At 41.8% G+C, this 17,002-nt stretch overlaps 2 protein-coding genes across 10 annotated transcripts in view; one reads left to right on the forward strand and one right to left on the reverse strand.

The window, feature by feature from the left end:
• Positions 1-305: 305 nt before the first annotated feature.
• Positions 306-5,518, reverse strand: LOC112252028 (protein arginine N-methyltransferase 1). 4 transcript variants are annotated; one of them, XM_024422937.2, is made up of 10 exons: positions 5,383-5,518; positions 4,203-4,289; positions 3,792-3,947; positions 3,370-3,433; positions 3,101-3,243; positions 2,455-2,542; positions 1,674-1,789; positions 1,339-1,489; positions 1,029-1,150; positions 306-782 (listed from the first exon to the last, which is right to left on the reverse strand). In XM_024422937.2, exons 1-10 carry the CDS (start codon positions 5,407-5,409, stop codon positions 699-701), a joined length of 1,038 nt encoding a protein of 345 aa, XP_024278705.1. In that variant the 5' UTR covers positions 5,410-5,518; the 3' UTR covers positions 306-698. The 4 variants fall into 4 exon arrangements, with proteins under 4 accessions (XP_024278705.1, XP_024278687.1, XP_024278679.1 ...); XM_024422919.2 differs by having other exon boundaries at positions 2,431-2,542; XM_024422911.2 differs by having other exon boundaries at positions 2,431-2,542; positions 4,203-4,298; positions 5,383-5,515.
• A 5,355-nt stretch (positions 5,519-10,873) lies between these two features.
• ap2a1 (adaptor related protein complex 2 subunit alpha 1) overlaps positions 10,874-17,002 on the forward strand; it is a 57,142-nt gene continuing 51,013 nt past the window's right edge. For 4 of the 6 annotated variants that reach the window (XM_042327197.1, XM_042327199.1, XM_042327200.1 and 1 more), the window contains exon 1: positions 10,874-11,692. In XM_042327197.1, the coding sequence (XP_042183131.1) occupies positions 11,626-11,692 (67 nt within the window). In that variant the 5' untranslated portion in view covers positions 10,874-11,625. The remainder of the gene's footprint in view (positions 11,693-17,002) is intronic. The other 2 variants (XM_042327201.1, XM_042327203.1) reach the window with 1 other exon arrangement.

The raw sequence follows: 17,002 nt of genomic DNA on the forward strand, positions 1-17,002 counted from the left end.
TAGACTACATCACCCACACCTGCTGTATGAGAACAAACTGCTTACGGTCAGTCTCGTGAAAGGAGAGGTCATGAGCACAGAGCTATCCAATCAGACATGATTCAAGGTGAGCTGAATGGTAGTCATATCACAGCTACAACTTCTTTTTACAGCCTGGAGAGGATTTCCTTTAATCACGCTCATTTGGAATTTAAAATACACCAATGGCTGACTTGCACCCCCCCCAACAGACAATCTAATTGGCTGGCGGGGGGGGACGACAAACCTGTCACAGGAGGCCCTTCTTATGAAAACAGAGGGGGGGGTCTGCCATGTCAACAAGATCCGTGACTGTACAACAGAGGCAAATGTGACTGAACAATAACACTATGTACAGGCAGGTGAGGGGGTCAGTGTGTGTGCGTTGAGTTTAAGCACAGGCTAAGATCAAGAGCTGAACTTAGACAAGCACATGAAAAAACATGATTTCAGTGACTATTGCACAATGAGTCGCCATGTCTTTCCACTGTTCTTTTAGTCGTTTTAAACCTCAGAACATCTGATCAAACATAGCAAGAAAGAATATTTCAAACATTGCTTAGGAGTACTAGTCAAGTTCTGGAGGATGAGAATTAAAGTGATCATACACACACTGACCCCTGATCTTCCTTCAGCACTCCCCCGTTCAAACACACAATGGGTGTGGGAGAAGAGGGAACCTAACGCATTCTGTACTCTGAGGTCTTGGACACCTCACAGAGCTGACCTTTGAAGTCTATATCAACGGTGAAGTCCAGGTCTCTCTGCAAACAAAAAAGATACAGAAACAGGTTATAAACACCCAGCTTTAAACCAAAGAACAGTACGGAACACCATGAGACAGAACAGAGAAAATGAATAATTTCTAGTTTGGGAAAATTATACCCAGGAAAAATGGGAGGGGTAAACAGACTTACAAGACACTCAAACCAACAGACGGTAAAAAATAAAGGGTGAGATTTGAGACTAAAAAGGTGTCCAAACTTAGACAAGGAGGTTTTTCCTCTTACGTTGTTTTTGACATTAGGCTTCATGTTGATGTTGCCGAAAATCTCCTCTCCAGTCTTCACAGTCAGATAGTCATCCAGGTAGAATACAGTCTGCTTCCAGTGGGTATAGGGGGACTCCGGACCTGGGGAAGAGAAACAGGACAGGTTTAATGACTTCAGGTAACAAAAAAATATCCCTTAAATCAGAAACAGTCTTCCATTTATTGATGACTTGCGCTGTCATTTACTATAGACACTTAAAGATTCAGTGAAGAAATCTATTACTGTGGTGCAGACGGTTTACGGGAGGGGGGTTTGAGCCTAGACTCACTGGTGGAGAAGCCTGTCCTCTTGTGACAGCGTGTGAACTCGATGTTGAAGTAGGTGACGAGAGCGTGGATGTAATCATTCCTCTTCACTTGCAGGCAGAAGGGCGAGGTGAAGGACAGGTCGTCGATCTTCACTGTGTAGATGTCCACCTCCTGGAGACAATGTAGAGGGAGGGGGCGACAACAGACTCAGATGACAAGGCAAAATCCTGTTTGAATTGGTGGGATTAAGTGGAGCCGACACGAAAAGTCACAATAGGTCCAGTCAAATAATCAGATTCCAAGTGGGGTCACAGAACTGTGTATTGGTGGAGGCTGCTGAGTGTGATTGACTCACCTTGATGAGGCAGGCGCTGCTGACCAGCTGTTTGGGATCCACCACATCCACTAGGGGCTCCTTGATGGCCACCTCCTTGATGCAGGACATATCAAAACCGTACACATTCTCCCACCCTGTTACAGAGAAGATATGGGGTTACCACCACATCTGGGCAGATGGAAAGTGTAAAAATGAACTTGATATTAAATTGTCTGGGCATTAGTCTTTCCTTTCAAAAAACATGGTTTGCTTTGCTAGGTCTAGAAGTGCACACTTCAAAGTCCAGACTTGCTAGCTAGAGCAGAGCTGATATGATAACTTTAAAAGGGTTGGCGGGTAGCCAAGCGATTAGAGGCAAACCAGCAACTGGAGGGTTGACAGTTTGATTCCTGGAGGGTTGCTGGTATCAAATCCTAGATGTCATTGCGTAAGGCACTTAACTCCCCAGAGACCACATGTGGCACCCCCCCAAAACCAACGCATCTTCTGGAGCAGTTGGATTAAAAGCGACAGTGAAATTTGGGTTGGACCTTGTGCAATTGACCAATATAGTGATCTTAATAAAAGCACAGTACAAGTAAATGTTATTTCCAGAATTGTTGCTGTAAAATATGCTTCTGGCTCCTTTGACTGACTCAACTGTGAGCGTTCTGAATCTGCTTCGATAAGGGCCGCGACACTCCACCACAGAAACCAATGACAAAGTCCCTTTACTATCTCCGCTCGAACCAAAAACATGGGTACAACGCTGGCCAATTCACACCAACTACATTACCCCAAAATTTAGAGGAATTCTCACAGTGGATTTTATAGTCCTTGTACTGCCTGTCCTCAATGGCTGTGACATACAGGGTAGCCCTGTCTGGGAAAATCAGGCCCTCTGGTTTCTGGGAGACAGAGGGAAAAAGAGCATGGCAGGTTAATACACTTAGGAATGACAGATTAGCAGGCTATTCAAAGACCTGACATTTAGTGGCTGTGTGGAATCATGGCATAATGACTGCTTGTGGTGTGCACGTCAGTCTGCGTGGGGTGTTGGCTTCCTCCTTTGGAGGCTAACTCTAGACAGAAAGAAACTAATCCAATACACTTCAAAACTGCATAATTTGATCCGACTGAATATTGTTACAGCACACGCATTTATCCATGGTAAGGAAAACAGTTGAGTTTTAGAGTTCACACCAGTGCTATCTGAAATGTTCCAAATAAGTCAACCCAGCATGGTGTTTGGCGAGACCCACTGGAATGAGGATTACTTTATGGTCAATTCCACAGCAAGTCAGGAACTTAATCTCCTAAAAGCCTTGGTATATGGCCAAACAGTTTAACACATGCCACTTGTTCCTGAAGATTTCAATATAGAGAAAGATGACAATTAAGCCTTTCAAACAAGCATTAAAGTCTATTCCAAAAAGGACTAATTAAATATACTGACAGGAACATACCAGCCACTTGTCCCTGGCGTAGATGACAGTGTTGAGCATTGACTCATAGAAGAGGCAGTAGCCCATCCACTCTGAGATGATAATGTCCACTCCCTCTACAGGGAGGTCCACCTCCTCCACCTTCCCCTTGATGATGGTCACAACTGAATGGGGGGGAATAGGGATGAGTTACAACTAAATAGCCATACCATTACCTCAAGCCAGGTTGAACCATTGTAAAGGACATGGGTGACTGAAAACTGAAGTGGCAGGGGGAAGTATTGACTTACTGTGGTCCATTTTGTTGGCTTTGACGATCTTCACAGCATAGTCAGAAATACTGCTGCACTCAATCTAAAAATACAAAAGCAGAGATGAGAGCAGGCCTTTGAGTATCTCAAGTAATGACAACTAACCTGAACCATGGTGTCCTTTTGTGAACACATCAAAGCAACTGAAGCCTACTGGGAATTCATGGGCTTTCTAGGTGGTCATTATAATGCAAATAAAACAGGTCCCGATGCAAAGCATTCACATCTGAGAGATAAAAACAGGTATGCCTTACACAATATGGTATGACAATGGGGACACGTCACACAAAGACTGGTGATGCTGCATCACAAGTTCTGAAAGTACTACAGACTTGACAGTGCATGGCAGTAAATGAGGCATGAGTCTCCTCCCTGTTCACAAACAAGGTGGGGGTACTTACGCCTATGACTTTCTTAGCCCCGGCTTTGGCTGCAAACATGCAGAGGATGCCAGTCCCACTGCCCACGTCCAACACCACCTTGTCCTTGAACAGGTGCTTGTTGTGGAACATTGAGTTCCTGTAGGTCAGGGTACGCACCTCATCTTTCAGCATCTCCTACAGAGCAGGACATGAGATTAGTTAAGGCAACACTCACTGAAGTGAGTCACTCCAACTGGGATATATGCACCTGCTTGAACATTTGACAATGTACCACCCATCTCAATTGCATCATTGTATTTTTCAGATGTGCTGACCACAATTCGGTTTATAGCAGTGTGGCATGGGTCTTTACATTTCAACCATCTTGGTTGTGGTACCAATTTCCTCACCAAAAACATTTAAATGACTTATTTTTTCAAAAATACCTACCTCATGGATACCGAAGTGGGCATATGAGTCAAAGTAGTAGTCCTTAGAAGTCATGTCTTCTGCTGCAGGCTTGGCCGAGCTCTCCCCCTGAGAAATCTCACCAAAAGAGATACCAGTCACAACCAAGCCCAGACTGGGATTGACCATTTGACATGTATGAAGGTTGTCCTGCCGAACCAGTTAATACAGCCAGACAGAACATGCCGATATAAAATTACCATTGAATAGATGGTGTTTAGTATTGACTTTAAGTTGCTCAAAAAAGTTCATGGGACAACACTTCAAACGATTTAGTTTAATTTGCGAGTACGGGTGTGGTGTTAAATTCACGTAGTTGTAGCTTAGCCAAAGTTCAGTGTAGTGAAGTATTATTTTTTCCGAGCACAAAGGGGGGGAGAAAGCACATGGTGATTTAGGCCTTCACTTACTACATATAACGTTGAGTCAAACGTAAAAAGGTAGAAACAGGTAATCGAATGGGGCGCACTTAACATTACGTTACTAGCGAGCTCATCTAATTAAATGAGCTATGCTTTATTCAAGGATTTGCAGGACAAACTAGCTAAATCTAGTTAAAGTAGTGGTTAATAACTCCTCCCGGGCTGCCGGCTAGGTAACGTTAGAAGCACAGATTAGAACTAACTAGTTAACACCAATGCCTAACAATTATTAATGTATGTAGTTGTCGAAACGCATTTGATGGATTAAAACGGACCTTGGGCTACATAAATAAAATGCCGGCAAAGTGAGCCAGATTTGCTTTGTGAAACGCTAGTTAGCATTGCTAACCTAGCACCCATGCGGTCTAACCCCGAAGTGCGAGCTAGCGATGGCTCACACAACATATTCTTCTGTCATTACTAATCAATTTCCCAAATGTATTCATAATTCAGTGACTAGAATTATATGACAACCGCGTATAGACAGTAAGAGTTTGCTGTGCTAGCAAACACGTGACTACAAATGAATGAGCCTTGCGGTGTAGGGTGCCTGGCTAAAATGGATGCTTTGATAGTGAAGTGCGTGTGTTCTCTGAACTAACAGGCGCCGCGGCCTACAGTGACATTAGAAATATAGTTACTTTAGCTTAGTGAAAATACTTAGATTTCAAGCTACAGAAACAAATTATACGTGGTTTAAAACGTGTTACACCGCTACTCGACCACACCACTGCGCTTACCTCCATTCTGTCCGTAGTCTCCGCCATTTCAATTCCGTGTGGGCATGGACGCAGACGTACAGTGGTATTAAAACGCACACCTTTGAGCCCCCACCCTTTGATGCAAAATACGGTTCCTGATTGGATCCGTGTTGCAGGCACCTCCCAAACGACAGCCCCAGTTTCGCATAAATATGTCTCATTGGTTCACACTTTAACCTCAAATTCAGCTATGATTGTGGTTGGCTAAAACTGCTACAATTATGTCTCAGGAAAGGTTATTGGATTAAGATCTTTGCTTAATCGATCAAACAAACAAAATGTAGGCAGTGCTCGTCAATAACTAAGTATATGACCACTAGGGGCTCCCGAGTGGCGCAGCGGTCTTACGCTTCGAACACACCGACAGTGCCATTGCGCAAAATAAACCCAGAAAAAAGAAACGTCCCTTTTTCAGGACCCTGTCTGTCTTTCAAAGATAATTCGTAAAAATCCAAATAACTTCACAGATCTTCATTGTAAAGGGTTTAAACACTGTTTCTCATGCTTATTCAATGAACCATAAACAATTAATGAGTTACACCAGGAACTCACAATCCCTCCATCAGTGCTCAGACTGTCCGCCACAGGCTGAGAGAGGCTGGACTGAGGGCTTGTAGGCCTGTTGTAAGGCAGGTCCTCACCAGACATTACCGGGAACGACGTTGCCTATGGACACAAACCCACCATCACTGGAGACAGGACAGGCAAACACTGTCTCACTAGGGGTGATGGTCAGATTCATGTTTATCGTTTAAGGAATGAGCGTTACACCGAGGCCTGTACTCTGTTCAGGGACACATTATTAAATTTCTGTTAGTCACATATGTCTCAGTTGTTGGCAAGTCAGTTAAGAACAAATTCTTATTTACAATGATGGCCTACCCTAGCCAAACCCTAACCCGGATGACACTGAGCCAATTGTGCACCGCACTACGGGACTCCCAATCACGGCCAGGTGTGAGACAGCCTGGACTCGAACCAGGGTCTGTAGTGACGCCTCTAGCACTAAGATGCAGTACCTTAGACTGCTGCACCACTCCGGAGCCCCACTTGCAATTGCAAATGTTCTTATGCAGCTTTATTTGAACAGGGAAGCGTTGCAGTGGAACCAACAGGCTAGGGACACTGAAGCAAATATGGTATCAGGGGGGTCAAGGGATTTTAAGTCCAACAATGCTCTGGAAAACTGGCCCTAAAAGAGTCAGAACAGATCTTCATTTGGAGGTTTCATCTGAAAGATGGAAATATTGACCACCACCTTTCCCAGAGGACGATAACACTCACAAAAATAGATAATTAACCTGACCATGACACATCATCAAATCAATGTCTTTCACATTACAATTGGTAATAAATAAGTTTTTAAAAATGGGTTTCATTGGTATCCTCAATTATTAGGCTTTAGTCAAGTGCTTCATTTGTTAAGTATTTGCAGAAAGTGCAGAGCAGACATTATTGATGAGGCTTAGCAGTAGTATTAGCTAGTAACATTGAGCTTACTGCTATGACTAGAGGAAAGTTAGGCCGTCATTGTAAATAAGAATTTGTTCTTAAGTGATTTGCCTAGTTAAATAAAACTTAAATAAGATATTAAAAAAGGTGAAAGGCAAAGGATGGACACATTTATATGGGGGGGCAAGAAACCAACTTACTTCAGTTAAAAAGCCAGACTACATTTATAAAACAATTGTATTATTTCTCTCAAATCTTTGTCATTAAATTAATATGCCATGTAAAAAATGCACTTAAACTAATTTACATATGGCAGATTTTGTGCCACCCAAGGGTCCAACTTTGAGATGAGCAAATCGTCAACATTCCACCAATCAGGTATTGTGTTTGTCGTGAACAACATTAGTGTGAGAATAATAGTGAAATCGGCGGTTCGCCATCAAAATAAAAGTCCCCCATTGAAACTGATTGAAACTGATAAAAATAGTATAGTCATGGCACAATTGGACTAGATAATTCAACAAAAAAAAGGTTGGAATGATGTTATGTGTATATATATATATATATATATATATATATATATACTTTTATTTATTTTTTACCCCTTTTTCTCCCAATTGGTAGTTACAGTCCTGTCCCAACGCTGCAACTTCCGTACGGACTCAGGAGAGGCAAAGGTCGAGAGCCGTGCGTCCTCCGAAACACAACCCAACCAAGTCGCACTGCTTCTTGACACAACGCCCGCAAAACCCGGAAGCACCAATGTGTCAGAGGAAACATCTTACACCTGATGACCGTATCAGCGTGCATTGCGCCCGACCTGTCACAGGAGTTGCTAGTTCACAATGTGACAGGAACATCAATGCCGGCCAAACCCTCCCCTAACCCGGACGACGCTGGGCCAATTGTGCGCCGCCCCATGGGTCTCCCGGTCGAAGCCAGCTGTGACAGAGCCTGGACTCGAACCAGGTTCTCTAGTGGAACAGCTAGTGCCTTAGGCCACTGCGCCCCTTGGGAGGCCACTGTTATATATATATATATAAAATTGCAATTCAGAATTGCATTGGGGGCATACATATATATACTGTTCAGCCTAACCTATGGATTGTGCACCTATAAAATGGTGTACCAACCTACTCAGTGACACCCACAGAACACATCTATGTAGAGTTTACACAAATATTAGCATCTTAGCTCTTATTGCAGGATTTTAATTGTGGGAAATCCCCTTTTCAGTCGGTCTATTGTGTGTATTGGCCATTCACATTGAACTGTACAGCCCAATTTATGGATTGTGTACCCATTAAATGGGATATCAGTCAACTCAATGACACTTACAGAACACAACTGTTAAGAGTCTACACAAATATCAGCGTTTTAGCTCTTATTGCAGGACTCTGAAACCACTAAAATGAGCAACATTAAGCTCACCAGTCAACCTATGTCTATTGAACATTCATATTGCAATGTACAGATTAACCTATATTTTGCACCCATGAAATGGGGTATCAGCCTACTCGGTGACACCCACAGAACACAGCTATGTAGAGTTTATACAAATATTGGCGTCTTACCTCTTATTGGGGAATGTTAACTGTGGGAAATCAGCTCACTATACAGCCTATTGTGCCTATTTAACGTTCATATTGGACTGTAGAGCCTAAGCTACAGATTGTGCAACCATGAGCCTACTCGGTGACAGCAACAGAACACAACTATGTAGAGTTTACACAAATATTTGCGTCTTCAATTACCATTTAAAGCAATTTTTCCCAGTTGGATCTAGTGTTTTTCTGAGTTCCCAGTTGTCTTGATCACTCGGAAGTCAGAAATGGCCAGCATTATGCCGCATTCAAGAAATCTCAGACTTCCGAGTGTTCAAGACAAATTGGGAACCCGGGAAAAAATTATCTCTGATCGTCATCAAACTCGGAGTTCCAAGTCGGGAACTCTGGCCTTTTTCTAGAGCTCCGACTTTCCGACCTGAAGATCACTGACATCATGATTTGACCTTGTTTGTTTCTGTGTTCCCAGTTGAACCATACATCTCAGCGGAGGGAGAGAGACATGGTCCCTGCTCTCTCCTTCCTTTCCTCAGGTGAGACTGAACAGAGAGAGGGAACACCATTTTTCACCTGATGGCGAAACTCGAGTCGCTCTGGCTCTGTATCTGCCTCAAGCACAAATTCATGTTGTTCCTACAACCAAAGAATGTTAATATTCTTCAGTATTAAAATGGACACAACAAGCTGCTAATAATAATAAAAATGCATGGCTATTGATACACTTGGCTACTCATTCAATGCAGCTGCAACGCAAGTGGAAGTAAGGACATATGTTTTGTAATAGTGTTGAATAAAAACAGTGCTGAATAGAAACTTAAACATGAACTCACTCATAAAAACAGCAGCTCTTGCTGTATTCTTTGACAGTCTCCCTCTGGTCATTGTTTTAAAAGCTGTAGGCAGTGTGATTTGAGCTATGCGATTGGCCAACGCAGTAGGCACACTCGATTTACCCACAGATCTCCCGGTCCTCCAGGCAGGCAGAGTTAGTCTTTTCAGACAAATGAAATGGTTAAATAATGGGAACACTTTGCCTACCCAGTGCCAGGGCTTCTGAATCAAGTGCACTGACCGCCAACAGTGAAACACAAATAAGAAAAAGAAGGAGCGCAAGCCTTTATCATTGGCTTTTCTACAGAAATGTTTGATGATCGACTAGGAATGCCTTGAAGAATGATAAGGTAATTGATGACCACTGGTTCCGGCTGTACATTGCAATATGAATGTCCAATACACACAATAGACAGACTGGGAAGTTGATTTCCCACATTCAAAGTCCTGCAATAAGAGCTAAGACGCTAATATTTGTGTAAACTCTACCCAGTTGTGTTCTGTGAGTGTCACTGAATAGGCTGATAGATTAGATTACATTAGTTTATTAGTCAGATGCACAGGAAGTCTGGGGGGCAGGAGGGGGACAGGGGGAGCATGTAGCTGCCTAGTGGTGACTATTCAGCAGCCTGGTGGTCTGGGGGTAGAAGCTATTGGCCAGTCTCACAGTTTTTGCCATGATGCTACTATACTGCCCACGTCTGAGTAATGGAACAGGCTGTGGCTTGGGTTTTAAGGTCCTTGATGATCTTCTTTGCCTTCCTGCGACACCTGGTGTTGTAGGGATTTTGGAGGTTCAGGCAATGTGCACCCAATGGTGCATTTGGCTGAGCGTACCACACTCTGTACATCCTTGCGGTCAACAGCAGTAGAGTTGCCGTACCAGGCTGTGATGCAGCCCGACAATATGCTCTCGATGGAGATCCTGTAGAAAATTGTGAGGGCCTTCGGGACAGGCCAAATTTCTTCAGCTTCCTGACGTTGAAGTGTCGCTGTCGCGCCTTCTTAACCACAATGTCCGTCTGGTTTGACCGTTTCAGTTCCTCTGAGATTTGTATGTCAAGGAACTTCACATTTTTGACCATTTCTAGGAGGCTTCATTGATGAGGATGGAGCAGCCTGGTTCCTTCTGAAGACCACAATCAGGGGACGGCCCGCCAGGAAGCCCAGGACCCAGTTGCATTGGGAAGAGTTCAGTCCCGGGCTGTGAGCTTTGTGGTGAGCTTAGAGGGCACTATGGTGATACCCCATTTCATGGGTGTACAATCCATAGGTTAGGCTGCACAGTGCAATATGAATTTTCATTATACAGGCTGACTAGTGAGCTTAATGTTGCTCATTTCAGTGGTTTCAGAGTCCCACAATAAGAGCTAAGATGCTAATATTTTTGTCAACTTTTTGGGGTCAAGTGAACTAATAATTGTCTTTTGTTGAATTTATATAACAACATTCCGACCTTGTTTAGCATTATCTAGTCCATAACTGAGGCATGATTTGACAATTTGTATCTGTTTTCATCAGTTTCAATGGGGGACTTTTATTTTGAAGGCGAACCGCTGATTCCACTATTGTTGCTCACGCGAATGTTGTTCACAACACACTGGTGAGTACGAGACAAGAGAAAAAAGAAGCGCCAGAGTTTGCGCAAAACGAACACGTCTAGTGGTCGCGCTGCTTGTGCTGTCACGAGCCTTGTCCAAGGCTACCGAGTAGCGAATTGACATAAATTATTGACGAATTCTCTTCGTTTAGCCATCAGACACACGTCATTATTGGAATAGATACATCGTGGAAATACGATTGTGTGCTGACTGATCACGGTCAACTGGTGATGTTTTCCAACATTTGATATAGCTAGCTAGCCAGCTAACGTTAGCTGTTTAGCTAGCTTGCCGTGCGTGACTCACTGACAGTCAAAGATCAGACAGAGTCGCTATTTTTTGGCATTCTGCTTTTACTCTGATACCTGTATATATAACTTTAATACATTTAGCGGGTAAATATAGTTAGTTTACAACTGAGGGTACGTTAACGGTCATTTGGTCGTGAACGAAGGGAAGGTTTGAATGAATTTGCTAGCCAGCGGAAACGTCGGCTAGTTAACACGGATACATTTGGAGTAACCAATACTGCTAGCCTGCTGAGTTGATCCACGGAACGGCCATCCATACTAGCTAATCTACATCGCTAGCAAATGTGCTAGCAAGCTATTATAAACGTGCTGTCTTTGGTAAAACGCCAAGGAAAGCAACTGTTGAGTTGGTTAGCTGGCTAACTAGATAGGAAACAAGGTAACATACACTGTACTGATAGCTGACCATCGACAATTCATTTTCTACGAGAAAGGCCGGAGTGAGGACAGAAACGAGTAAAAATGCCGGCTGTGTCGAAGGGAGATGGGATGCGCGGATTAGCGGTGTTCATTTCGGACATACGGAATTGTAAGTGTATTTTTTTCCTTTTCCCATCATTGATTAGCTTTTCAACGTGCCATGTTATTATAAACATTTGCACGGTGGACGACATTTGGTCTACAGACATTTGTTTGCAAGTGTGCCCTAAAATGTAGTGGTGTAAAGTGAAACATCTTGCTAACCTAGATGGTAAGGAGATAGGAGGGGGTTATTGCTATGGAGAGGTCATTCGCGGTCACAGTTGCTGCTGCACCTCATCCCTTTTCAATTTGCGCTGCCTACTAGTGTGCTTGTGATGATACACGGTCGACCGTGATGATGTGTTGTGTGTCCGACTCGTAGCATACTACTAGGCCGCTACTCATTAGATGTTGCCACTGCTGTTCGTGTCACCTGCACCAGAGCAGAAGCAGGGTAGCTGACTGTTGATATCGCGAAGGGCCACCAGGTTCAATTTTGTAATGTTTTTTTTTGTGATAATACATTTATCAGGCAGTCGCATAGGGCGATATGAAGCAGGACTGGATGGACAGTTATGTTGTATCGCTGTTCAGATATAACGTTACAGTAGCTAAACCGGCCAGTTGAACGACTGGGTCGATTAGAATTGGTCGCCACTCGCAGCATAGTAGTCGATCTTGTGTTTGCGCCTACCTAGTTTAATTCCATTAATGTATTGTTAATAGTTGGAATAATATACGCATGTTGCTAATCCAGTTTTTCTAATTATAGGCCTGGCCTATGCTGAGTGCATTGTCTGTCATAGCGCACACATACACACATGATCCATACATTATACATTTATTGTGCGTGACACTGCCATTTTTCATAGCCACTGTCATGACGGGGCAGAAGACTCTTTCTCACTCACTCAAAATACACACACAAACAGCACACACGAATTGTGAGGACAGAGAAACCAATATATCCATGGGATATACCTTGTGCACATTAACCCTTATGAAAAAATTGCAGTCAGAGTGCAGTATAACTGTCGTAAGAGTGCAGTATAACTGCATTATGCTGCAAATACTGGGTCCAATATATCTTTTTTTACTGCAGTTATTCTGCAATAAAAATACCACAGTCGACTGCAGTTAGTTTACTTTTACTGCAGTTTCAAAACGGCAATCTTTTTTTGTAAGGGAAAATGCAAGCGTTTAGAATACTAGACAGTGTCTTGCTTACAGCCTCCAACTGTTTCATGTAAAGCTGGCCCTTACAAAACAAGTGCAGTGACAGCAGTCAACTGTGGTATTTTGGACGCAGTTATACTGCAGTCTAACTGCAGTTACACATCAAAATTATTGCAGTAAATATATTTTTTATTTTGGATGTGGTATACTGCAGTTATACTGTGCTCTGACTGCAATCTTTTTTCGTAAGGGGGCATTTAGGGTACCTTGCCCCTCTTTCAAACATGATAAACAACAGAAAAACAAAAACAGGGCTTGAAAAGGTTGCAAGACTGCTAGTGTTGTTGTGGGGTTAACATGAGATTAATTTGAAATAGACTGCTGTCTGAGATCACAATATGACATAGTAGGCTAGATCAAAAAGTTGGAAAACTCAAAACAGCACACACCTTACCTTAGTCTAGTGTCTAAACTGCAATGGCAAGGACTGCCTCTATTTGAAATGGACACAGTCACACACAAATATCTTGACTTTCACCCTTATTCACACCCTCCCCGTCCCTCCTCTGTCCCACCTCTTGTCCTTTTCCCATCAGTCCCCCTGATTTGTACAGTATGCCTTTTCTCTCTTCAACACAATAGTAATGACATGGTGTATGAGTATCTTTTTAATTACAGATGCAAAAGGCCTACACTATGCAACCCTGTATAAAGCTAGCTCAGCCATGATAGTTTTATTGTCCAATCGCAGTTGTTGTCTATGTAAAGGATTTTAATGTTTTCATCCTCCCTAGGGCCAGGAGTTTGTCCACGTTTTTGTTTTACCATTTGACATAATTAGAAAAAATCTGGTCCCATCATAGCTCATATAAAACCACTTTTTACAGCTGATTTATTACTATGACATATGCTACAACTACTGTCCAGAGTTGGTTATCTTAGCCTACTAGCTTACTGGGTTCAAATGCCTTCTGTTTAATTTTTCTGTATTTATTTATATATATGTATATTCTTTTACTGCTCCTAGGGATATAATTATTGTTTGGATAGCCTTATTTACTATAATGTATTGATTTATACCTTACATGTTTTCACTCTTTATGCAATGCACACTGCAGAGAACACCAGAAGAAGAATTGTCACTGAATTACCACAGTGAATTATTGTAATGTTTGTTTGTGTCAATTAATCCCATAAGGGATGGGTTGCCAATTGGCGAATTGACACAAAATAACATTTAATTCATTGACCAGATCAGTAAAAACTGGGCCCAAGGAAAACAATTTCCCCCCAACCACCCTGGGACCTATGGTGCCACCTCTGAAATCATCACGCAATGTTACAAATGAAAAAACATATCCTGTTTGTATGATCTACATACATTGGTGGTGGGGATGGGCTTTGATAGTTTTATGTGGCTCAGTGCAGCTGGTGGCTGCTGCGACAATTTAAAAAATGTAATTGGCTGTTACTGTAATTTCAGGTAAAACTCAATAAAACAAGTCTCGTATTAGGATAATGCCTACACATTTCAACAGTTTCAAAAATATTGCTCTGCTATTACCATTTAGACTGTAGGAGTGTTGGCTCAAGGAAACAATGTTTACACTGCCCTGCTTCATGGGGGCAACTGTCGGGCGAGTGTCGTAAACTTTTGAGTTTGATATCATTAAAATATACAATTATTGATTTAACAACAATTATCTAAGGTATTTGTGTTGTGCCTGCCATCGGTTGAGACGCAACATGCTCTCGAATACAGACAGGGTGGGTGTCATTTCAGTCATAGAAATGTAATTCATAGAATGGACCTATCCTTTCAGACCACTGGAATTCGGCTGGTACACCATTGACATTTAAATTGAACTGACACTTTAACTTCTTATTATAACCACAAACTGCCGGTCCACCCACCGTCGAATGTAAACTTAATGGTCATGTCTATTCAATTATCTATATTTCTATGATTTCAATAGGATTCCTATGGAGGCTTGACTGTATAATTTAAAACAACATATATTCCCATTCATGTCAACATTCTCTTATGTGCGGACCTCCAACCATCTTTGTGGTACCAGTTGAAATGTCAATTTCTATTCAAATGTTAGTACATTTTTGGGCACAACACAACCTTAGATTATAGGGCTGCATGATTAATCGAATTCAGATTTGAAATTGCCATATTGACGTGCAATAACCATATCGTAAGAATTGGAAACCTCATATCCTGAGGCCCCATTTATTGTAGCTGGGGATTTTAACTTCTTATGGCTGGGGGCAGTATTGAATAGCTTGGATGAATAAGATTCCCAGAGTAAACTGCCTGCAACTCAGGCCCAGTTGCTAATGTATGCATATTATAAGTAGATTTGGATAGAAAACACTGGAGTTTCTTAAACCGTTTGAATGATGTCTGTGAGTATAACAGAACTCATATGGCAGGCAAAAACCTGAGAAAAAATCCAACCAGGAAGTGGGAAATCTGAGGTTTGTAGTTTTTCAAGTCATTGCCTATCGAATATACAGTGTCTATTGGGTCATATTGCACTTCCTACGGCTTCCACTAGATGTCAACAGTCTTTAGAACCTTGTTTGACGCTTCTACTGAGAAGGAGGGGGGAATGAGAGCTGATTGAGTCAGGGGTCTGGCAGAGTGCCATGAGCTGATCACGCGCGCTCACATGAGAGTTAGCTGTGTTCCATCACATTTCTACAGACAAAGGAATTCTCCGGTTGAAACATTGATGATTTATGATAACATCCTAAAGATTGATTATGTACTTCGTTTAACATGTTTCCACGAACTGTAATATGACTTTTCGTCTGAACTTTTGCCTGGACTTGCCTGCGCCTCCTGAGTTTGGATTGTGTACTAAACGTGCAAACAAAAAGGAGGTATTTGGATATAAATGATGGACTTTATCGAACAAATCAAACATTTATTATCGAACGGGGATTCCTGGGAGTGCTTTTTCAGTTAAGCTTTTTTGAAATCTGACACATCGGTTGCATTAAAGAGAAGTTTATCTAAAGTTCCATGCATAACACTTCTATTTTCATCAACATTTATGTTGAGTATTTCTGTAAATTACCGGATGTTTTGGAAGCAAAACATTACTGAACGTGACGCGCCAATGTAAACTGAGTTTTTTTTATATAAATATGAACTTTATCGAACAAAACATACATGTATTGTGTAACATGAAGTCCTATGAGTGTCATCTGATGAAGATCATCAAAGGTTAGTGATCAATTTTATCTCTATTTCTGCTTTTTGTGACTCCTCTCTTTGGCTGGAAAAATGGCTGGGTTTTTCTGTGACCCGGTGCAGACCTAACATAATCATTTGGTGTGCTTTTGTCGTAAAGCCTTTTTGAAATCTGACACTGTGGTGGGATTAACAACAAGTTTATCTTTAAAATGATGTAAAATACTTGTATGTTTGAGGAATTTTAATTTTGAGATTTCTGTTTTTAATTTGGCACCCGGCACTTTCACTGGCTGTTGTCATATCGATCCCATTAGTGGGATCTAAGCCATAAGAAGTTTTTAAAGCAAATTTGAGGAAAAGGCTACCTGAAGTTCTATCAACGCATTTCCTGTAGTACTCGCCGTTCAAAAACTCTGGACCATTGTTACTCTTCCTTCCGAGATGGCTACAAGGCACTCCCCTGCCCTCCATTCAGAAAATCGGATCACGAATCCATTCTGCTCATCGCTTCTTATAGATAGTACCCGTGCTAATGTCTATTCAACGCTAGTCTGACCAATCGGAATTCATGAACACAAGTCACTTTAATAATGTTTACATACTGTTTTACTAATTTCATATGTATATACTTTATTCTACTGTATTTTGGTCAATGCCACTCCGACATTGCTCGTCCTAATATTTATATATTTCTTCATTATTATTATTATTATTTAGATTTGTGTGTATCTGTTGTGAATTGTTAGATACTACTGCACTGTTGGAGCTAGGAACACAAGCATTTCACTTTACCAACAGTAACATATGCTAAATATTTGTATTTGACCAATAAAATACATTTTGATTTTGATTTGTTGGCTTCAACTAGGTTTTCCATACAAAGCGTTCCATTACAAAGGTAATCCGATTTTTGTTTGCTTTCTCGTTTAAAAACAAAATACAATAACCCCTCAATAACTCTTCAGCATCTCAAATTGAGAGATTGACTAG

Source organism: Oncorhynchus tshawytscha, linkage group LG09 (assembly GCF_018296145.1).
Source record: "Oncorhynchus tshawytscha isolate Ot180627B linkage group LG09, Otsh_v2.0, whole genome shotgun sequence".
Classification (NCBI taxonomy): Eukaryota; Metazoa; Chordata; class Actinopteri; order Salmoniformes; family Salmonidae; genus Oncorhynchus; species Oncorhynchus tshawytscha.

Excerpts from the sequence above, each read along its gene's own strand:
- LOC112252028 (XM_024422911.2), bottom strand. The coding sequence starts at position 5,409 with ATGGCGGAGACTACGGACAGAATGGAG. Across the intron at positions 2,543-3,100 it reads ACGCCAGGGACAAGTGGCTG|AAACCAGAGGGCCTGATTTT; the intron begins GTATGTTCCTGT and ends TCTGTCTCCCAG. Across the intron at positions 1,790-2,430 it reads GAATTCCTCTAAATTTTGGG|GGTGGGAGAATGTGTACGGT; the intron begins GTAATGTAGTTG and ends TCTCTGTAACAG.